General features: G+C 39.2%; 1 protein-coding gene across 1 annotated transcript in view; it reads right to left on the reverse strand.

Moving 5' to 3' along the window:
- The window catches only part of MYO5A (myosin VA), a gene marked incomplete at both ends in the record, with an annotated part of 187,086 nt that overhangs the window by 60,060 nt on the left and 102,352 nt on the right, over positions 1-24,674 (reverse strand). Inside the window, 12 exons of the mRNA XM_079699077.1 lie at positions 1,909-2,065; positions 2,968-3,179; positions 5,654-5,762; positions 5,851-5,937; positions 7,995-8,092; positions 9,281-9,442; positions 15,233-15,316; positions 16,608-16,733; positions 18,756-18,896; positions 22,201-22,282; positions 22,910-23,175; positions 24,139-24,197. Of these exons, the coding sequence (XP_079555203.1) occupies positions 1,909-2,065; positions 2,968-3,179; positions 5,654-5,762; positions 5,851-5,937; positions 7,995-8,092; positions 9,281-9,442; positions 15,233-15,316; positions 16,608-16,733; positions 18,756-18,896; positions 22,201-22,282; positions 22,910-23,175; positions 24,139-24,197 (1,583 nt within the window). The remainder of the gene's footprint in view (positions 1-1,908; positions 2,066-2,967; positions 3,180-5,653; positions 5,763-5,850; positions 5,938-7,994; positions 8,093-9,280; positions 9,443-15,232; positions 15,317-16,607; positions 16,734-18,755; positions 18,897-22,200; positions 22,283-22,909; positions 23,176-24,138; positions 24,198-24,674) is intronic.

The raw sequence follows: 24,674 nt of genomic DNA on the forward strand, positions 1-24,674 counted from the left end.
AAACTGGATAAGACTCAGTGATGGCAAATTGAAGGCTTTCAGACTTTAAAACTCAAGCAGCACACAGTGGCAAAGGTATTAATGCCAGTATTCCTGTTCCATTTCCTTCTCCCCATGTAACTTCAGATACTGGTCCATTTCTCTAATTTCAGTCAAATGGAAACAGTATATAATTAGAGCTTCCATTCTCAATCTCATTTCCATTGGTGAGTCAGAGACATTAAACAACACTTGCTCTCACTTTAAGACCCCCAAAGCTTGGGGGAAGCCTGGATTGGAATCACAGCTAGAAGGGTCACTAAGGGGGTACTACTGGCCTGCACATGAGCCTGTCTCTAACCTGCCTCCCCTACTATGTCCAGTCACACTGGGAGCTAAGCTAGCTAGAGACTGCTACTGCTAAACCAATGGCCTCACACTCCAGTTCAGATGTTCCTGAGAAGAGTAGTGAGGAAAACAGGAGGGTAACTGGTTTGGCATATCTAAAAGGTCAAGTTTAATAAGGCTTTTCCCTCCCTTGAAAGCTCATGCTTGAAGAGAAAGAACATCTGACTATAAAGCAGGTGTGGGCAGAAAGACCTGGAGTAGCTGTCTTCAAATTTTCTTCAAAACACAGCTACTAAATATGCTCATTCAAGCCTCATTAGCTTTCCATTTTTCTTTGCTATATAAAATTAATTCAAAATAAGAAAATAAAATAAATACATGAATAGGGCCTAGGGGACGCCCACATAATCACTGCCTGTGATTAGAGAAATGTCCTTCACATCACTCTACTGACACTCCTAACAGTGATGCCCAGAGAGCTCCAAGATCCAGACTGTAGTTTTGGCTTATTAGCGCTATATTCTAAAGAACAGACTCAAAACCTTGCTGAAATGAAAGAGGAAAAACTTTCATTGACTAGATCATATATTTTTAGAGGTGATGACTAAGACTAATCTGGTGATCTACTATCTATAGCCATGATGATTATTGCTAGACATAAAGATTATTTGTCAAAAATTTCTAGAGCATCATACTCCAGTCAATACAGCTTTGACCACACTGATGTTATATTTGATTTCATTTTTACCATGGTAAATTGTTCCAAGGTTGTTTCATTCTTAATCTGTTCATCTGCCATATATTGGGTCAGCCAAAAAGTTCGTTCGGGTTTTCTGTACGATGTTACAGAAAAACCCGAACGAACTTTTTGGCCTACCCAATATTTTTACCTATTCTAAGCTCACCATAGTCAGCTGAATAAAGGCCCCCAATACTAAGAATCTGTAAATATTACTTTATTTGGGAAAAGGGCCTTTGCAGATATGATTAAGATAAGGATCTTGAGATGGAGAGATTATCCTGGATTATCTGGGTGGGCCCTAAATCCATCACAAGTGTTCTCATAAGAGACAGACAAAAGAAGAGAAGTTAGACACAGAGAGAAGATGAGGTGAAGATGGAATCAGAGATTGGAGTGATATGGCCGCAATTATTAGGAATACTGGTGGCCACCAGCACTAGAAGAGGCAGGGAATGGGTTCTCCCCAATAGCTTCTAGAGGGAGGGCAGCCCTGCTGACACCTTAATTTCACAGTTCTTGCCTCCAGAACTGTGAGAAAATAAACTTCTGTTGTTTTAAGCTACCAAGTTGGTGGTAATTTATGACAGCAGCCACAGGAAACTAATATACTCACTTTTTTTTCAAATTACATAGACAGGGGAAGAAAAAAGTAAATTTTCTTTTTCAACATCATGTTAATAAATATATGTGGCTTATTTAATATTTAAAAATGTATTTCAATTGTTGGTTGTCTCCATATGACTCCTACATCCATAGGAGCCCCTGTGGCACTTTGTACAGATATGGAATTTGATTAACGTTAATGGAATGAATAAACAAAGTTGAAAACAAGGCCTCACCTTGCGATACCTATTTCTGGCCAAGTAGCCTCGAAGGTAAGACTGAAGGACGATTGTGGCAGTCCGCCTGATCTTGTACTTCCGGCGGATTACATACATGCGCCAGTACTTCTGAATGATGGTTGCTGCCTTGGTTCTGCGCAGGAACTTAGCATAACTGGCCAGAGGAAGAGTGGTGCGTAGTCAGTAATCAGAAAAACCCAGCAATACATTTTGCAGAGGCTGAAAGCACCAATATCTTTGGCAGAATAATTAGTACCTCCATTGTATTATTCTAATAACATACACGTTAAATCAACATTTCTTATATTTGTATAGTTATTTAATGAGCCCCCAAATATCTGTGCATCCATTATCTCATTTGAGCCTTACCTAACCCTGAAAAGTGGGATGTCCCATATTACTTGATTTTACAATACAGAAAGTGAAGGTCATAAAGGTTTATTCCTTCTAGAACTGTGCTCATTACCCCAGGCTATGTCCCCTTTACATAGCAGACCAGGTTACACAGTAATCCTGTACTTATCACCCAGCTTTCTTAGCTCTATCCATTGCTAATGCACGAGGTTTTTCCTTAATCTATCCATTTGGGCACAAGTTCTTTACCATTAATTCATGTCTTTTGATATCTCTAAATTAAAATTATCCTAATATGTAATCACACGTAAGTGTAACTCTCTTCTACACCTTCTCAGCTAACTGCTCCCCAAAACTCCTCAATAGAGTCATTATTAACTAGTTATATTCATGACTGTTCTAATTTACAGATGATTTCTTCAAGCCCATATAAATGTATAAAAAATAAATACTGAGGACATGAGTAGGCAGTAATTTGTAATTATTTTTTTGAGGTTCAATCTGAATCATTCATAAAGGTGAGTGAAATTTTATTCTATTTAACTGTCTTATGAGATAATTCCTTGGACCTAAGAAGAGGTAAGGTGCTGCCTTCTCAGGTAGGGTGACCACTCAAAACTCCTAGTTTGGACAATCAATCAGATGAGCTCGCCAATCTTCGCTGTCCGTAAGGCAGAGTGGACATGCCGCCAGGAGACCTACCATCGGGCCTGGTGGCCTCGCACGTATCTCTGCACAGTGACGGCAGCCTTGCGCATGCGCAGGAACTTCTTCCGCAGCAGCCACCCTCGGATCGTCTTCTGGATCCGGATGCAGGCAGCCCTCAACTTGTCTGCCCTCAATTTTTCCAGATAGGCCACTTGACCGGCACGGAAAAAGATCTTTGTCTTCCCAAACTGGTATTTGTCCTTGTCCTGTTTTTGGAAGAAACTGTATACTCAGAAGTAGAAATGATGACTAGATAAATGAACTTTAAAGAGAAAATATATGTCTAAAAGCAGAATCAGTAAAGGGATGAAACTATTAGCTAAAACTTGGGCTGCATCACAATTAACTAATGGAGCCAGCTTTTTGATCCTATGCAAGTTGAGCAAATAGAAGGGACTTTAAGGAAAACTGCAGTTTAAGAGTTATTTTCCAGAATTATTCTACCTGGAATTATTATCTGAGGCCCAAAACTTGGTTGTGGGTTATAGGCAGCTACTATTTGCTTGTTTGTATTTTAAATATCTCAAGGAAATGGAGATGCTGACACTCCCTCTGACTGACCCAGGCTGTAAGGATTACATCGGGCTGTGTGTTCCATGAGAAAGCTGAAGGGACAAAAACACCAATATGAAGAAAAAGGCAGGAAGTAATGCACACAAAATAAAAACTAAAAGATAAAAAATCTTGCATATTCATGTTAAGAATTAAGTTTCTCAACAGTTATCTCTTGGTTTTATCAACAGCAAATCTTCCTACAAATTTCAAAACTCCTTTTACAAAAATATAATCATTTATAATGCTCATTGACTTCTGATTATAAACAAAGTTGAGCAGTAAACACAGATATATATGCATGCTATTTTTGGTCTATTATATTCTGATCCAACTTATCTAGAAGCATGCAAGTTATTAACCATCTTGTATCAAAAGAAGAGTAGAATTTATTTATAATAATCAATACTGTGATCTGAAATTCTAAGTGAAAACAGAGAAAATCACTTTTCACTATAAGCAAATATTTCCTATCTTGTACATGAAAACAGAAAATCAGAAATCTCCACATATATCTAAAACTGTTTCAGTTTAAATCGATAAAGTTTGCAAAGGAGGCTAGCTGGAAGAGCTAGAAAGTGGTTCCCTCTCCCTGTCTCCTCCCTGCCCCATTTCATCTCAGCTCTCCCTCCCTCGCCCCCAAGCCTGCACTCCTTTACCTTGTGGCCCCAAGCCCAGGGGGGAGCAGGCTGGGGGAGGAGGCTGTCCCTACTTTCTGCTCTCCATTCCCTAGAAAGGATTAGGCCAGATTCAAAATGTATCAGATTCTTTTACACATTACCAGGAAAGTGGCCTAAGTGCTTTCAAGAAAAATAAAGTTATTATCACCAAACAAGAGATATTACATCTAGTTAATAGCTAATAATTATGAGTAATTACTTCAAAGTGAGGTAATCCATCCAATCTAGTGTCAAATAAGTGAAAATATTCTTTAAACAGCATCTCATGAGTCTTAAATTCTCTACAACCTACATCAGTGGTTATCAAAATGTAGTCCTCAAACCAGCATCGGCATCACCTGGGAACTTGTTAGAAATGCACATTATTGGACACATCCCAGACCTACCAAATCAGATGTTCTAGGGGTGGGGCCCAGCACTCTGTAGTTTAACAAGCCCTGAAGCTGACTCTGATGCATTCTAAAGTCTGCGAACGCCTTAGCTTGGTATGCAAGTCTCTTCAAACACCAACCCACATTTCCTAACCAATTCCCTACTGTCCCACGCACCATTTTTTTTTTACTGCAAAAGCAAAAACAAAAATCTGACTCTAACTGCTTTTTGAGAAAACTATGCTTTTTGCTCCTTGCTCCCTATTAGGACAGTCTGCTTCCACTTTATACAATCTTACCCACTCTTCAGAGCCTGACTCAAAGTACATGTCTTCCATGAAATAGTTCCTCCTTCCCACAACAGATGTGGCTCTGTCTTCCGTTGATTTCTTGTCTCACTCACTCAGCACTTGACAGACACTAAGGTATATTATACTTATCTTTAAAATGCATTAATTTCCAAGACACACTATGTCACCTGAGGACAAGACTTATTTTTCTTAATCACACAGCATCTGGCCTGGTGTCTGTCATAAGTAATTTTCAATAAAAATTTAGTACTTGGGGGCTTCCCTGGTGGCGCAGTGGTTGAGAGTCCGCCTGCAGATGCAGGGGACACGGGTTCGTGCCCCAGTCCGGGAAGATCCCACATGCTGCAGAGCGGCTGGGCCTGTGAGCCATGGCCGCTGAGCCTGCGCATCCGGAGCCTGTGCTCCGCAACGGTAGAGGCCACAACAGTGAGAGGCCCGCGTACCGCAAAAAAAAAAAAAAAAAAAAAAAAAATTTAGTACTTGGTAAATTTTTATTGAAAATGATCAAACTCTAAAAAGAATGTGTCTCAAGTCTGGGTCCAGGCCTCACCATCCTGTTTCTTGATACTGGACCTCATCTTCACCAGTCCTTCCATCGTAAAGACAGGGAGCCTTGACCTCCAAGACAGTGTGCCTTTCCACCCTTCCACCCCTGAATAACCTGGATTAGTGGTATATGGATACTCCTAGGACATTCACAGGTTACAATCACAAGGTCTTTGGCAAACATCTGTTCTGATAAAGGTAAGTGAAAAATCTTTCTTACCAGTATCAGTTTCTCTAAAACATTCTTGCATGTTTGTTTTCTCTCACTTAGCACATCTTTTTGCTTCATTAGGACACGGTAGCGGCTGAAAAATTCTTGGTAAGTCCACCTATAAAAAGAAACTCATGTCAGCTTATTTAAAGAAGCAGGAACCTCCCCCTTTAGGATCCCTTATATTTGAAAAATGTCAAGCCCACCGAGAGGGGAAACCTGCTGCGCTGATTCGGATGGTTTCCAGGACACCGCACGCTCTCAGCTGCTGTACTGCCCTCTTCTCATCAAACCTATGTGTAAAAATGGAAATCATTAATACACAAAGAAGCGTGGCTCTAGCCACAAACTATTTTCCTCAGTCCAGAGACTGAATTCTTTTGTAAAGAGCCAAATGGATAAATTAGAAAAAAAAATTCAAAAGTTGGAACAGTGATCAAAATGGAAAACTCCATGTAAGAGAGGGGAAGAGACCATTAGCAGTAAAAATACATATCACAAACTTATAAGAAATGCCATTAAACATATTTAAAAAGCCCAAACTCCTCTGCACTGTGCCATGCTCATTACATGCCTTGGCCTGACTAGCTGTTCTCATAACTCTTTAGTTCACCATGCAGAGCTCCCCTGGAATAAAGACTGGCCAGCCCTGGAGATTTCTCTAACAAGAAGAACAAATTAAATATGCCCCATTCAGGTATTTTTAAAAAATTATTGGTGTTCTAAAAGCTATTCAACTCAGTGTATACATACTAAGCATTAATAGTGTCCATGTCAGTGAAAAATATTTTATATTATATCTTATGTGTATTTCACTCTAGATAAACGGCACCTTAATGTTAAATTGACACTAAAAGAAGAAGTAGCAAGGCCTGCTTCTTACGGGATGATGATTCCTCTTGCCCCCCGGTTAAGCCCTGAGTGACCTATCTGAGGCTTCTGCTGTGCTATCTTCTCAAGTGTTTTGTTGGTGATGGGAGATACGGTTGGCTGACAGAAGGTAATGGCCCCTAGGGCTGTCCAGGAAAGTCACCCAGGGCGTGGCAGCTTCTTGCAGCTTCTCACTTCCTCCAGAAAGGGCTTCTTGGCAATGAGAAGAATACAACAGTCTTTGAGAAGTGCCCTGCAGTCTAAGGCCGACTCTCCAAGGGCAAGACTGCCATGGGTGTAGGTAAAGGAGCACGCACACACTGCGGAGTGCGAGTTATTACAGCCTTTGGTAAGTGTGCCTAATCTCTGACCCACAAGTTCCACTTCTAGAAATACATTATTCTAAGGAGATAATCAGGCAAATATACAAAAATGTTTGGCAAAAGATGTTTATCATAGCCCTAGGAATAACCCAAATGGCCATCAATAGGGAATAATTTAAAAGAATGGTGGTATGTGTATATAATGGCATATGACGTAGCCATTAAAATGATGATGTGGATTTGTATTTACTAACACGGAAAACACCCATAAGTTGAAAGCAGATACAAAACAACAATTACAGCATGATCCCTTCCATTTTATTAATCTCTCTCTCTTTCTCTTTCTCTCTCTCTCTCTCTCTCTCTCTCTCTCTCTCTCACACACACACACACACACACACACACACACACACACATAGCAGGGAAGGAATGATCAAGAAGGATCTATGCCAGTTAATACTTATTATCTCTCTGGGCATAATGAAATGCTCTTTCATTTATTTTTACACTACTTTATATTTCCTAAAAATTGTTTTTATAATGTGCATGCATTACTTTCAAAATTAGAGAAATATTTCCGTTTTGGAAAAAACTTCCTCTCACGAATGGTATTTGACATAGGACAAGATGTTTGGTAAAAGTAGACATTCTCTGATAGTTTCAACAGTTGAAAAGTAGCAGGGATGATTGTGAGCCTTTGCCAAAGCAACGTTATCTCACCCAGCTCTGGTTTTAACTAAAGCCCAGATTAACCAAAAAGATCTTGAAATGAAGTAAATTACAAATAGAAAATAGTACTAGAAATGTGTGATTGATCTCAACTTTTAAAATCATCAGAAGGCCAACTACTAATTTGTTCTCACATTTTTTTTTTTTTTGGCCACGTCGTGAGGCTTTGTGGGATCTTAGTTCCCTGATCCGACCAAGGATGGAACCCGGGTCCCCGGCAGTGGAAGCGTGGAGTCCTAACCACTGGACCACCAGGGAATTCCGTGTTTTCACGTTCTTAAAAGGGAACAAAAACTGAAAAAGTTCTACTAACTAGTTGTTCCCTCTACAAGACATGAAGATTTACCTAAGTATTTTTTCCCTGCTGCTGGTTTGGCAATCCTTATGAGATATGGATACTTTAAATTCAGCAGTTGAGAAATACTTACGTGAATGGGAACTTGAAGTCGTTAGGCTTAATACAGCGCACGTAGTGAGGGGTAGTGGCATTCAGAGTCTCCATAAGCAGGTGAAGGGAGTTTCGGAACTGCATGAAAAAGAGCAGAAAGGGGCATCAAGGTTTTGTCAAAGTCAAAGATGACATAAAACAACTGAAAATTTTCTTCGAATGACACTAGTGGAGATGACTTTGCCACCTGTGAACCTGATCAGCCCTCAACAGTGGAGCTGCTAGGGTTTTTGGTTCAAATTTGCTTAAACCCTACCATTTACATGCTCACTCTGCTAAACAGATATTCTCGCTCCTCCCACCACCACTCCCCCCCCGCTTTAAAACAGACTTTATTTTCTTAGAGCAGTTTTAGGTTCACAGCAAAATCAAACAGAAGGTACAGAGATGTCCCCCATACCCCCTACCCTGGCACAGGCATGGCCTCCTCCATTATCAACATTCCCCACCACAGTGGTACATGTGTTACAGTTGATGAACCTACTTAGACACATCATTATCACACATCATTATCATCATTACAATAGAGTTCATTCTTCCACCCACCCTTTTAATATAGATTTCTGTAGCTTTCTGTTGTACACTTAAAACTTTGACTAAAAATATATGCTTGCTTTAAAGATATTAAGGTCATGTAATCATGTACAGTAGGAATTTTGTTGTATGATACTGAAAAAAGTAGCAGATGACTTAAAAGAGTATAGGAAATGGGGGTGGGCAGAGGATGGAAGAGTACAGCCAGGGTGGGGTTACCTTTAGGGACATGGGATCAGACTGGGGACTGTGGACCAGTGCCAGGCCCTGCTTCCTATCTGCTCAGGAAAACAAGCTGACTAGCACTGAGCCTCCTGCCCAAAGCCCCCAGCCCTAGTTCAGGCACTAAGCATGTGTGTCATGTTTCCAGTCCCCATAATGCATAAAACATCAAAGAAAGCAGAGGGCACTGTTCCTGGGCTGAAGGAGCTGTACAAATCCAGAGAGGAAACAGCCAGAGAACAAAACAAAGGCAGCAGTGGTTTGTGAGGGAGGATATGTACTAGAATAATTAAAATGTAGAGAAAATTATTTTGGGAAATGCTTAAGCAGAGTTACAGGTCTATGTTAGGAGGGGAGAAGTATGAGTGGACAGTGTTCTGTGTTCTCACAGTGAAAGCTCAAGCCTCTCCTCACCTGAGGACCCCACCTGGGAGGCTGACAAAGGAAGACCTGAGGCTCCAGCTGAGCCAGAGGGGAAGTAGCACTGCAGCAGCGGTTCCCTGAACTCACCTGGTGCCCCACCGTTTTCTTGTGCTCTTTGGCTGCCTGGCCTGGTCTGCCTTTGGTGGGCTTTGCAGGAGTGCGGGCGAGGAGTGTGCGCCCTGAAGAGGTGGCTGAGCTTGGACTGATGGCCTTCTCATCATCTTGAAATAATTCTGGTAGCATCTTAAACTGAGTCAAAAACAGTAAAAGGAAATCACACTCTAAACCCAAACTCAATTAGAAATCTTCACAGAAACACTATGATGATTTGCAATCCATAGTGATTCCCTTCCTTAAGTAACCCCTTTCAGAGTCACATTCCAGAAATAATCAATATCTGTGTTAGGAGCCAAAAATATGAGAGAGAGGTGACATCAATGCTACAAAAATATAGATGGAAAAATGCAGTAATTCTACAACCTTATTTGGGGGAAAACAAAATCAAAACTACTCCACTGAGACTTGAAATCTTAATCCACAGGAAATGGCCGCTCTAACCATTTTACTGGTTTTAAACGATAATTATTTTATGAGCAAAATACTAATTGAAAGTCTTATTACATCAGTTCCACCAAATGTTTTATCATTATGCTTCATCTGTCTACCCACTAACTCAAATGGTGAGTACCAACTAAAAAATATCACTGAAAATCTCATCAGGAAGGGTGTCATGAACTAGTTCTACAATTTAATAAGATTTGTAAAAAGCATGAATAGTAATTTTTAGAAAGTAATGTGGATTATTGGGGAAAAAAGTAAAAGGAAACCCTGCCCGTATCCTGTAAGTTTTGCATGACTGCATAATTCCTGCAATCAATTTTGTGTTCTACCAGGATAACAAAATGAAAGGCTATTAAAAGATCTGGTAGTTAATAAATGGGTGGATAGTATAAGTTAATGTGGTTGGAAGACATTTTACGGAACAAAAGAGACTTCAAACTAATCGACAGTAACATTTTGATATATGTACATATCTTTACAATAGTGACACAGTCCACATACATAAAATAAATCCTTCTTATAAGTCAAAGTGTAACTGCAACAACAATTATTTATCTAATAAACTTAGAATATCTCCAGAAGAAATAATTTTCTTAAGAGAGTTCTTTCATTAAAAAACAAAATTAATTTCATTTGGTATAATGTATCTATCAATTATAAGGGTAACTTAGGATATAATTCATGATGTATATAACAAATTGTTATACATGATATACCAATAATGTTTGCTTGTTGCACAAATGAATGTATCCCTTGCTTTACGGGATACATATAGCTTGGTTAGCTACAAAGCAGGGCAGGGGGTGGGGGTAGGGGAACGTTTTACCATTATCTTGTATCACAAAGGGGAAAAATAAGAGTTCCTAATAGATTTGATTTGAAAACTCAGCACAGAGTTAAGATGTAAGGCTATTCGATAATAGGCCAAGGACTCTAGGATCTATCTACACACTTCTGTCATTTCCAAGTAAATTGCTAGCTCTACATTAGCTCTGCCTACCTAAACTTTGTTTTTCTCTCTTCTGTGTGAAATGGTTAATAGAGCTGGGTTGAAATATCATATTCACCACTAGCGTTACAATTTAACTGAAGTTCTACAATATCTACCAGAAAACTACTCAGTGTTGAGAGTTCAGAACACATACACACATATAGATGCATATATATGTGTCTTCCTCTTCATACAAGTTATAAATTTAAAATTCTCTACATTGAGTTTTCATTTAAAAAAAAGAGAGAGAACATTTTACATTGTCATATTAGAAACTACTCTACAATTTCTCCTTTAGGCAGTATTCCTGCTTCCTCATGGGCCATTTTTCTGACTTCTTCCCTGGTTCTTCCTCAGGCCAGTCTCTAGGAGTTGGAATGCCTTACTCTCTACTATTTTTCACCTACTTGTTCTCCCTAAGCAATCTTATCCAGTCCTATTGCTTTAAATGTCATCTAGTTCTAAAGACTACCAAATTTAAATCACTGACTCTGACTTTCCCTCTGACCTGCTGACTTTCATTTACAACTTCCTATATGGCATGTCCACTTAACTATCTAATTGCCATCTCAGGCAAAACATGTCCAAGATAAAACTCTTTTTTTTTTAAATTGAAGCATAGCTGACCCGCAATGTCGTGCTAATTTCCACTGAACAGCAAAGCGACTCAGTTATACATACACATACATTCTTTTTTTGCATATTCTTTTCCATTATGGTTTATCAAAGGATACTGAATATAGTTCCCTGTGCTATACAGAGTGGGACCCCGTTGTCTATCCATTCTATGTATAGTAGCTTACAGCTGCTAACTCCAACCTCCCACTCCATCCCTCCCCCAACCCCCTCCCCCTTGGCAGCCATGAGTCTGTTCTCCATATCCATGAGTCCAAGACAGAACTCTTGATTCTTTCTCTTGAAGCCTAATCTTTTACAAGTCTTCACCTCAGTAAGTGGCACCATTATCCATCCAGCATCTCAGGCCCAAAACATAGAAGTCATCTTCAATTTCTCTCCTTCTCTCACTCTCCATACTCAAACCATCAACAAGACCAGTCAACTCTACCCACAAATCATAAGCCATTTCCACTGCTATAATTTCAGTATCTCAGTCCACTATCTGTCCCCTAGATTACTACCCCCCTATCCCCAGCCCCCCCACCATATCTCCACACAGTAGCATATCATTCCCCATATGAAAACTGTTCAGACTTTCCACAGGAACAGGAATAAAATCCATACTCTTTACCACACTTCCCTCCAGAAAGTGGCCCCTGTCTACCCATCCTACACATCCTACTCACCTACCATGCTCCAGTCATACTGGCCTTCTTTATGGACCTCAAACACAACCATCTTATACAGTCTCAGCACTCACTTGCTCTTCCACTGACACAGCTGTCTCCTATTATTCAGGGTACAGCCCAAATGTCACATTCTCAGAGAGGCCTTTCCTGACCACTGTGGCTAGTGGAGCACCTCACCTCTGCCCAAGCTTAGTCACTCTCTAGCTTGGTACCCTGTTTTACTTTCTTTCTCTCTTTTTTTTAATATAAATTCATTTTATTTATTTATTTGGCTGCGTTGGGTCTTCGTTTCTGTGTGAGGGCTTTCTCCAGTTGCGGTGAGCAGGTGCCACTCTTCATCGTGGTGCGCGGGTCTCTCACTGTCGTGGCCTCTCCTGTTGCAGAGCACAGGCTCCAGATGTGCAGGCTCAGTAGTTGTGGCCCACGGGCCCAGTTGCTCTGCGGCATGTGGGATCCTCCCAGACCAGGGCTCGAACCCGTGTCCCCTGCATTGGCAGGCAGATTCTCAACCACTGTGCCACCAGGGAAGTCCCCTGTTTTACCTTCTTTATAGCACTTACCATTTTATGATATGATATCATCTAAATATGTGGTTAAGTGGCTATTACCTAATTCCTCTACCTATCTCATTTACCTGTTTACCTTGCTAAATTCCCAATTTTCTTAAATCATTCATTGAAAAATTTAGCCATTCCCCACTGACTGAGGATGCCAACTTCATTTGAAGAGAGAAAGGCAGATAAACAGAAAGTCAAATATGTAAGTAGGTAGATATGCCTAGACATTCCATCTTGTTTCTTTGATCTGTCTATGCTTAAGATAGGGCTCTGAATTGCTTCAGACTGAACTTATATGTCTAGGAAAGAGTGTTAAAGAAGACAGAAGAATCCAAGTAACTGCTTCGTAAAGATGTGGGAAATCATCTCAGTAACAACAACAACATTATTCACTAAGAGCTTTTTATACATGAAGCACTGCTCTGAGCTTAATACAACCTATTTAATCTTCATAACGACCTCTGAAAGTAGATACTATCATGATTCTATTTTACAGATGAGAGATTTGAGGCATAAACTCAGTAGATGAATTGTGCTCCCCTTCATCAATTAGCAACATGGAAAGTAGGGGATATAACTCTTTTTAATGACATTTAATAGAGTTGCAATTTAGTAGTATTTCATCAAGCTGCAATTTACTTATGTGCTTCCTGTTATCTGATGTAGCAACAGATTTCTTTATGGTGGGAAAACATAAATTAAGACACCTTCTGTTAAATTTTTTTTATACCTTAATTCCTTTTAAAGTGGCTAGAAGCTGCAAAATTAAAGAAAAAAAAGACAAAACACATACACACAAACAGAACCCCACACTGTATTACCACAAAAATAATTCTGTTGAAAACACATAACACAAATACTGATCTTCTAAAATTAGTACTTCCTAGAGGACAAATCAACACTAGGTTACACTTGCTTCCTATCAGGTGCAGAAAAATTAAAACATAAAGTTCATACCCTTGGGTTGGGTTTCTGCTGACTGGGAGCAGTGTAGGCCTTTAAGCTATGTAAATCTCACACCACCTTCACCCAACTGCAACAGTGCTATATAGACTGGCAGTCACTCCAAATGATTCCTCAGAATGCATAGCTACTTTCTGGAAATTAAGGAGCCACTACTAGCCGGTCAGAAAAAAGACACAAAAGATTATGGGTGGGCTTCCCTGGTGGCGCAGTGGTTGAGAGTCCACCTGCCGATGCAGGGGACATGGGTTCGTGCCCCGGTCTGGGAAGAGCCCACATGCCACGGAGCGGCTAGGCCCGTGAGCCATGGCCGCTGAGCCTGCGCGTCCAGAGCCTGTGCTCCGCAACAGGAGAGGCCACAACAGTGAGAGGCCCGCATACCGCAAAAAAAAAAAAAAGAAAAAAAAAGATTATGGGTGCCTGGGGAATGAGAACCTGTGAATGTTCTGTGTCAGCTAAATTATTTAGAGTAGTAACACTAGAATTCCAGGGTTTTCATCAGTATTCATAAACTAAAATGATTTATAATCTTTAACTGAATAATACTCAGGGATTGGCACTGTGAGAGAAATTTCTCTTATACATCATTCCTATAAGGTATAAAGTATTAATGTCCAGGGCTTAAGAGGATAAGTGAAAAAATGATTTTTCCACAGACACTTAAGACTATAGACTCATCATTTTCTGAGGGTTAAAACTGGAATTTGGTCCTTATATGATCTTGCTATTATCAAAATAATTGAAAGTAAAAGTTTTTATTCCAAAAACAAGAGTCAAAATGTTCATATAACATTCCATTGAAGTTAAAAGGATTTTCTTAGAATAAACCAGAAAAACAAAAAGTGCCGGTCAGAAATCCAGAAGAATTCACATGAATATTTTTAGTCTTTCACTGAATATTTGAATATTTACTTTGTAAAATTAAGTAACCAGCTTTCTGGTTTGCTCCCTACAGGATGAAAGTGAGCTGTGCTCCCCTCCCCATACTTTCCTGAAGAGAGTCAAAGGGTGGAGGTTGGGATCAACCTCAGAGAGCCATCATAGTTCTTTGCAATCTGGAATATTCTGCTCCCACTAGAAAGCAGTGTTCGGTATCTATACCTAAGAAGAATAATTTCAAAGTGCTTTGGACCACACCTGAAATTGCACTCAGTGATCCAGAGGTCAATCTTTATTTGGATGGAATGCTCCATGTCTCTAGCACATCCCTTCAAAATGACACAGGCAAAAACAACAACAACAACAAAACGTTTTCTCTCATGGTCTCTCACAAAGGCACAAGAGAGCCTAGAACTGCTTTGGAGGCAAAAATTTCACATAAAACACCACTGCATAGTGGTTAAGAGTGCAGACTCTGAGCTCAACAGCCTGGGTTTTATCAATAATTTGGCTTGAAAACTTACTAGCTATGAAGTTTCTGTGCCTCAGTTCCCTCATCTGTAAAATGGGAGTAATGATAATATCACCTCATCATAGGATTAGGTGGGTTAACACTTGTAAGGCATTTAAAACAGGATCTGACACATGTATTGATAAATAGAAAACTAACAGTAAAGCTGATTTTGTTAGAACAATTATTATTACTGTTAAAAAGCTAATGCTTAAGTAAGAAACATTTTAATGAATATATCCTGATTGGAGAAAGCCTATACATGGTTACCTTGCTTGATTTAAGAACTTTAATTTGTTCTTCAAAAACAGTGTCTTTATTCTTTTCCAGAAAGCCTTCACACTGGTATTCCACCTGAAAACACATGGGAAAATCTCCTTAGCTAGTAAAACTTTTGAATAGATATGATTGTCATCAACAACAAAAATATTTATTAGGCTCAGGCTACGTGATGGGCTCTCAGTGAAGTGTTATCATTAGTTTTATTCTAAGAAACTAGTACCATTCTTAGTAAGAAGCATGTTAACTCTAGAGTAAAACTCCCTAAATACTGTTTTTCCTAGGGAAGAGTGGCAGTGCTGATTAACTGTGATCTAAGATCATCCCAGTTCATGGGTAAGCAGACTCATAAGAAGCTGTTCTCTTCTCTCATGCAGGCCAAAGAGAGCTCCTAAGGCTGACCCAATGTATTTCCTTCAAACCTAGCTCACCCTCCCGCAGGGGTAAGTCTCCTCTGGGAGAGAAGAGATGAAAGCGGGAGAGAGGGTCAGAAGGAACAAATGGCTGTCTGGCAGAAAGCTGAAGCGGCGACGATGGATGTAGATGGAGGCTGGGTAAACACTGTATGATCCGGTAAGTAGAACTACATGAGAATGGACTTTCCCTGCTTCTAGAAGACTTCAGCCATCTACCACTCAGGGTCCCCAGCCTTTACCACAAAGCCCTTAGGCGGCCCTGAAGCCATTCCAAGGTCTCCAGCTAGGAGCAGGACAGACTCGGAAAACCCTCCTAAAGCGTTCCTAAAGGGGACCATGGGAAGCTTACCAGAAGGCTACCCCACAACCTCCTGGAAATATAAACTAGTGTCATAGCTCCAGATTTTCTGAGTAGACTACAGAACCTGTGAAGCAGCAAGTCTGCATGCCTCATTAGTAGGGACCCACTGAATCAATCACAGAGGGTGACACACGTCCACAGTTTCTATTCTGAAACCGTTGGGTTCAGAATCTTTTAGCAGAATCTGAGGCAGCAATCTGTAATCAAACATATTAACATTTCTACATTGAAATATATAAATATCCAGCCTAACTGGGATAAATAAAGACTATAAATAACCTCATGTTAGTTCAGGTCAAAAATCAGGCTTAGCCACTAAATGAATTATGAAAAGACATGGATTTCAGAGTTTCTTGGATTTCAGAATTATAGATAGAGGACTGTAAACATGTATTTATTTCTTAATATAATTCCATTTAGGTTAAAGAAAGAGAAAAACAATAAGCCAACACTTAAGCTTACTTTTCCTAAACGGAGCTAAAGAATGCAAGCTCAGCAAAGAAAAAAATGCTATCTACTGACTATTGATTTTTTTTTCCTCTTTGAACTTAAGTATTCAAAAAGAAAAGAGATAATAAAACTTCCTTACTTTGTCAGCAAAATGCTGGATGATGAAAGCTTTGTTTGATAGACGGGGCTTCTCAAAGAGTGCACATTTGTTCAAATGTGTGTTGTACAATTTTTGGGCCCAAGTGTCATCTGTGCCTTTAGGCATCTACATTCAGGGGAAAAAAAAGAAAGAAAACAAGGTGAATATTGTTATGAGACGCTTCTGATGCATCAACTAAGAGACCATGTTTTGGCTTTCCTAACAACTTTTACATCCAGTTTAGGAACTCATTCCTTCCACATTTCTCTCTTAGAGGCCCCAAACCAATGACTAATGAAAAGCAATGACTGAGACCTTCAGCAACTCAACCTGCCTATACCAGAGGTCATCAAATAAATATTCGATATGCTTTTAAAGCAACAAAAGCCTCACAGATGAAAGATGAAATATCATGACTATCATGTATTTTTAAAAATTTGTTAAATAAAAATAACATTTGCACACAGTGGGCCATTTATATAATTCATTTATACTATTCTCTATAAAATAGAGAATAGTCTCCTCTCACCATTTCCACCAATTTCTTTATCTTGCTGTCTTTAAAGGCATGGACACAAATAGGATCATTCAATAAACTCCTTGCATTTTTTTTTCTTCTTAACAATAGCATTCTTGTATTTATGGCCACTAGGTTGTTACTGATTTTTTATTATTATGAAAACTGCCACAACGGCTCCTTTTACACAAAAACCTTGAATACTTTTGTAAGTATATTCATAAGGTAAATTCTCAGCAGTTCCACAGCTGGGTCAAAAGGTATGTGTATTTAAAATCTTCACAAATATTGCCAAATTTCCTCAAAAATATGTTGTACTAACTCATGTCCTTCATCAAGAGTATATATGCAATAAATGTCAATCTGGGGGACTTCCCTGGGGGTCCAGTGGTTGAGACCTTGCCTTCCAATGTAGGGGGTGCGGGTTTGTTCCCTGGCTGGGGAGCTAAGATCCCACATGCCTTGTGGCCAAAAAATCAAAACATAAAACAGAAGCAATACTGTAACAAATTCAATAAAGACTTTAAAAATGGTCCACATCAAAAAAATCGTTAAAAAAATATCAATTTGGTATTATCAAATTTAAACTCATTTGACAGGTAAAAAGCAGTATCCCATTTTTGTTTTGATTTACATTTTATTTAATTTCAAGCAAGGCTGAGCACCTTTACATGCATTCTTTTTGTTTACTGAAGTATAGTTGACGTATAATATTATATTAGTTTCAGCACAATATAGTGATTCAATATTTTTATAGATTATACTCCATGTGAAGTTATTATAAAATATTGGCTATATTCCCTGTGCTGTACATAACATCCTTGTATCTCTTGTTTATCTTATAGCTAGTAGTTTGTTCCTCTTAATCCCGCCTTCACCTATCTTGCCCTTCCCCCTAACCATCTTCGCAACGGTAACCACTAGTTTGTTCTCTAGTATCTGTGAGGCTCTTTTTGTTTTGTTACATTTATTTGTTTGTTTTATTTTTTATATTCTACATATACGTGAAAAGATACAGTATTTGCCTTGGCATTCTTAATGTTGCAGGAAATCTGGATGCTTAGGAGGATCAACCTACATTAAGTTGTAATTTATGGCATATAAATTAAAGAGCAACTAAGAGAAAGGATAGGTTATTTGTCTAGGATAACTCAGTTAGCAGTAAAGCTGGGGATCTGATATATTTTCCACATGCTGCATCTTCAAATATTAAAGCTAAAACTCCCTCTCCACCATATATATCAGTACTAAAGAACAACTAGTCAATTTTAAAATTATGGATATTTAGAACTGTTATTCAAAATGCCTTTTGTACAATTTCTTGCATTTCTTTAACTATATCATATACCACTGAACAGAAAGTACCAAATATAAGCATATCAATAATAAAAGTGGCTAAAATTGGTAGCAGTTGTATCTAATGCCAATGAGAAGGGAGATTCTCCTAGTTTCAAATGTATTTTGAACTCTTTGGGTCTAGTGACCCTTCAGAATGCAAGTTAGGGTGACCTCCACTTGTTGCCACCATGGCACCTCATGGTATACTAGTGAATCTCTGCTTAAACCCATTTACCATTTGACCTTGATGTATCAATTTTCATATACTAAGTACATCAGAAAATCATACTTACTTTGCATTCCTCATCCAGCAAATCTAGAATGCCCAGTTTAGATTCTATAAGATTAATGCAAGGCTGATTATCATAAAAATCTATGAGTGTCCATGGAATTTGTTCTTTCATATATTCCTCTTGTTCTAATTTGAAGACATGCTGAAATGAACAAGAAAAAACTGGCATTACTGCATCATTGTCATAAATAATGTTAGTCAAGAAACACTTATAAAAGGATACCAACATAATTTGAGATAGTCAATGGCTTCTAGCAACAATCTTGGAGAAGCATGATTTACATGCAAAGAACAAAATAAGAAAGCAAATATAAATCACAGACAGTAAAACCTCAGCAATATAGGATTTTCGGCAAACAAGAAAATCTAAGTATGTGAATACTTAAATAGCTGATAAATATGGCAGTCTTTTTGATTTTTTGATATATATCCCAAACTGCACTATATACTTTTTGGTCCCTTTAATTATTGCACAGTGCTGCTGACCACATGGGCACAGAAATGCCTTAGCTGGCCTTGAACAACTATGCAGAGAGGATGCCCTCCAGACTACTGAAACGTTCTGGGTGATGCTTACAGCATAACAAAGTAATTCTCTTAAGGGACTGTGGTGTTGAAGTTCATGTGTCTCAGAATTAGATTAACAGTTGGTCTTTTGTGTCTGCCTTGATTATCCTCCACAGTCAGGGAATCTACGGCTCACTTTTCTGGCTTCTACATCCAAATCTGCAAGCAGCTGCAACCACTATGAATCCATTGCTATTTCTGCTAAATGCTTCTCATCTCCATTGAGAAGCAATGGCTGAAGCATTTAGGAGAAATATGTATTGACTGACTATCCTACGCCAGTCACTGCATACCATTAGCAAAGTAGACATGGGCTCTGCCCTCATGGACTTTGAAGACTAGTGGGAGAAACAGAAATCAAGTAATCACAAGAAATATAATTACAAACTGTAATAATGTTCCAGAGGAAAATAATGGCGAGCTATGAGAGCAGGAGTCCTTATCCAGGTTAGATACAGGGTGGCGAGGGAAGGCTTCCTTGAGGAAGGGCTGTGTGATCTGAGTTCTTCAGTGAAAGGTAGTTAAGTTGGTCCAGGAGGGAAGGGCAATCCAACCACTGCTACAGCTCCTGCTTCAAGCTGCACAGCCAATGAAGCCAACCCATAAATTCTAGTCTCTGCAGATGCTAATGACCTCTACTCATTTGTTCTTGGAGGGTTCTGCTTTCTTTCTTGTCTCCTTTGTCACCTTGGTTCATCTCACACATCTTGAAACTTTTCTGGGAAGATAAGCCCTCTGTGGCTATTACCAGACAACATATATTTCCTAGAACCCAAAACCCCATGAAACTTAGGGGTTACCAAGATTTCTGATGCTTTACTCTCCTCACGCATCTAGAACTTTTCCACTTTATTCTGCACTTATTATAATGCTGCTCTTGGCTCATTTACAGCATTTATAGTCTAGCCAGCTGCAAAAGCTTTAGTTAAAAACAACAACAACCAAACGTGTCATCCATATGAATATTTATGTCATGTTAATTGGAAAGCAAATTTCTTCTGTTCTTTTGATTAATGAGAAAGCAAATAGGGCACCATGTGTCAGCAAGATGCCCTGTCTGATGGTACCAATAATTTCCAAAACAATGAGCCTTATCTTTTTTAAAATTCATTAATTTACATGCAGTGCAGTTTCCACATTGACAACAAAAACACTGCTCCAAACTTTAGAGCCTGTTTCTCATACAAGTCTCTATGTTTAGTTTGGCAAAATCCATGGGGCCTCAAAAATTTTCGATTCTCAATTTGCCAAAATGACAGGTGGGCATGAGGTTCAATATGGCAAGAGATCCTTGGTGGATAAGGTAATGCCTCCAAGCACTGAACCTGCCAATCACCATGTTTCTCCTGCCCACTGCCCTACCCACAGCCCCTGCTGAGGGGGCAGCCCTAAGCACCAAATTCTTTATTGTAAGACCCCAGGCTCCTAGTCACAGCTAGTCAAGTGCCAGAGATCTCTGATGAACGAATGAACTGGGTTAATCAAATTCTGTTTCTCGGGTATAAGAACTAGGAAACAGGCAATTAACAGTGGAAGCTGATGCTGAAAGAAGTCAAGGTGAATGAGAGTTAAACAAGCTAAGAGGATGGGAGCATTCCAACCACTGCTTGGTTCACAGCAAGTGTGAGGTGAGTGAGGAAGCAGAAACGTTGACAAAATATATACAGAACAGAAGAAAAATATATGCCATCTGATAAGAGGGAGTGGAGCAGTTGTGCAGAGAGAGGCTAAGATGCAGTGTGTGTGTGTGTGTGTGTGTGTGTGTGTGTGTGTGTGAGACAGAGAGAGAGAGAGAGAGAGAGGAGAAACAGATGGATAGAGACAGAAAGAGGGAAAGAGAAAGGAGAGAGTCAGAAACACACATGCAGAGATATGAGGTCTTTGAGAAATAAACAAATTAGCCAGTCCTTAATAAGGCTGGCACTGGTTCCTTATACTTCTAGTCACCTTGTGCCAAAATATACTGGGAAAGAACAGAAGGCTGTGCCATTGATTAAAATATTAAGAAACTCAGGAAAACCTTGAGAAAAAATAAAGCTCAATGTAGTCTCTGATAGGTTTTTATTAATGTTCCTTATGCAGAGATGCAAAATACACCAGTCATATTCTTGTAGAAACAGTCATAAGCCTAAGATTTTAAGATCACCTCTACATTATTTCACTGTACTAAGTAGCTTAATTTGCTAAATAAAGGTGGTCCAAATTTTTATCAAAGTACATGCAATATTTTTTGAAAATGAAATAGTTTAAAGGTTTTATGATGACAAGCAACAATCCCTTGTCCTATCCCTCCCCAACCCCAGTCTCATTCCTTGGAAGTGACCATTTTTAACTCCCTCAGCTATTTCTTCTGATATTTACCTCTAAAGAATATGCTTACCAGCTATTTTTTTTATTTATTCATTTGAAACATTATCTATTGATTTATTGATATATATGTTGAAAAGAGAATATGTCCTGGCTTTCTTGTTCTGACCTCTTGCTAATATAGCAAGTAAGAGTTAAGATAGTCATAACTCCACATATAGTTAGCCTCGGGAACGACCAACTGAAGGATATCCCTGGGATCAAAGTTTTACACCCCCTATATTACTACTTAACACACTTTTTCGGCTTCCCTCTCTCAATTTATTTGGACCAAGTTTTCACTATTCTCAGACAGCAATCCAAGGATGACCTTGAATCCAATCTGGACCATAAACATCTTTCCAAGGTTGCAGCATTTACTAATCCTAAGTTCCTCAGCAGTTTAGCTGTTTTAAACCATAGATAATAATTGTAATTCACAACTTCATTTCTGGAACCAAACTTTAAACACATACTAGGAATTTGAGAGAATAAGTTCTGGTAGAATATTATTCAAGCAAGAAAATTCTTACCATATTGAATTGTTGCTGTAGTTTTTCATTTGCATAATTTATGCAGAACTGTTCAAAACTATTTATCTCAAATGTTTCAAATCTGTAAAACCAAAAGTAATATGGGAAGAGGAGAAAAAGGAAGAAATAACTTTAAAAAAATATTCAAAATGTGCAAATCAGAAAGAAAGAAATAGGAAATTCCCCAACATGGTGAAACTTTCTTTCCACATCAGTGAAGATAAATAAGGGTTTGTAACTCAGTAACATGAAGTATGTACCCAGCAGATAAACATCAGCCAGGTGGCAGAGAGATTTTTTAAAGGCTGCAGCTTACGGACGTGTCTAACAGTATACGCTTTGGACGGCATATTCATCCTCAAGTAGGGAACAATCAGAATTACGATAAAGCCATTGCTCTTGTCAGGTCACATATGCATAGTGTCTATATACACATAGAAAGGAATGGGGAATAGAAATTTCATACTCTTTTGAAAAACTGAACCAGATAATGAAAAAGGCATCATAAAGTGCAAATGTACAGGAAGGGTTTTAACATTAAAGAAGGGTACCCAGAGAAGGCAAACTAGCAAATGAAATTAGACTTTTAAAAATTCTCTTCTAATTTTCCCTTCTCCTCACCAGTAGGAAACATAATCAAATACCCACTTAGAGTTACTAGATAGTCTCTAGAAAGAAACACTCAGACCACTAAGCCAAATACACTTACCCATAAATGTCCAGCACGCCGATAAAAGAGTGCTGTTTGACAGCAGAATGGAGAACCTGATTGACATGATCTACAATCCAGTTAAAGAGCTTGGCATAGATGTGCTTGGCCAATGCATCGCGGGCATTCGTGGCCTGCAGCTTGGAGATGGGCTTGATGTATGTCTCCGTGGCAGTAGCCAGCTTCCGATGGCAGAGCCAGTGACACATCTCCTCAAAGTCCACAGCCATGAGGTCACAGAAGATGCTGAGAGGTTCATGCTTGGGCTGCCAAAAGAGAATGGGTTATTTCCTAGGACCAGATCAATTAAGCAAAAGTTTACTAAAAAATACTAACAAAGAGGTAACAATTAAAACCCAGCAATTTCTCTGTTATAACAAACACCAAGATCACCTGAAGCTGATCAGTGATAATCACAATCACCCATCAAACCAGCATCTAGGCAGGATTTTGTAATCTCTTCTTGGGCTCATTTTTAAAATCACCTCTTCCTTTGTTTCCTGAGAGTACTTGTTTGGATCTCTCTTCAGGCACATTCATTCATTCAGTCAGTCAGAAAACGAGTCAGCTTGTCTACAAATGTTTACTGAGCATCTATTATATGCTAGCAAACAAAAACAGACCTGTACCCTGTCCTCCTAGAACTTAGAAACTTAGAACTTAGAACTTATTTCACTAGGGGAAATAGGTGTTAACTAAATGATTGCTCCCTAAAATTAAAATTACTACAAAGGAGGACACTATACTAAGATGCCATGTGAAAGGAGAATGCTCTATTGAGGGAGGCAGGAGATAGGGCCTTGAGAAATGGAGTTGAGATCTGAAGGATGAGAAGGTGTTAACTTGGTGAAAGGGTCTTCCAAGCTGACGGGACATCTGGTATAAAAGTCCTGTGGTGGGAGGGAAACCAGAGATGTGAGGGATTGAAGCTGAGTGAGGGAGAAAATGTATGAGATGAAGCCAGAGGCTATACTATGGCTGGTCTTTCCGCTAAGGGCAATGGGGGCCCATGGTGGGTGGGTACTGAAGAGTTATAAACAGTTAACCTGATGGTTATTTGTGACTTCTTAGACTAGAATCTCTAATCTAAGCATCCCCTGTATCACCTACAGGGATCCCTGTATCCCCTACAGCTGTCTTCCATAGGCTTTGCATGAATAGGCATTCAGTAAATACTTGTTTAATTTAACCCATGTTAGTGCATTATATTTTTCAACATCTTCACTCACGCGTTTCAACTGCATCTGATAACATTCCTGGGGAATAGGTAGGGTGAACACTCTTATCTCTAATTTACAAATGAGGAAATAAGATACAAGAGAATACTTTGTTGAAAATCACACAACCAGGGACTTCCCTGGTGGTCCAGTGGCTAAGCGTCCACGCTCCCAATGCAGGAGGCTCAGGTTTGATCCCTAGTCAGGGAACTAGACCCCACATGCGGCAACTAAGAGTTCGCATGCCACAAGTACAGATCCCGCATGCCACAACTAAGACCCGGCACAGCCAAAAAAATAAATAAATATTTTTTTTAAAAAATCACACAACAAGTTTATGTCAGAATTGCCATTACAACCCGGGTCTCCTGACATCCTCACCCCTGACCCTTCCCACTGAAGCAGTCCCTTCCTTCTTTCATCTCCCCTCCTCCCAAGTAATCACTTCAGATACAAATCAGCACCATTACCAACAACATGGATCAACTCCCTGAAATAAGCAGCTTATTTCATTCATTTATATATATGAATGGTGTGACATCATTTAG

Source organism: Hyperoodon ampullatus (assembly GCF_949752795.1).
Source record: "Hyperoodon ampullatus genome assembly, chromosome: 3".
Lineage (NCBI taxonomy): Eukaryota > Metazoa > Chordata > Mammalia > Artiodactyla > Ziphiidae > Hyperoodon > Hyperoodon ampullatus.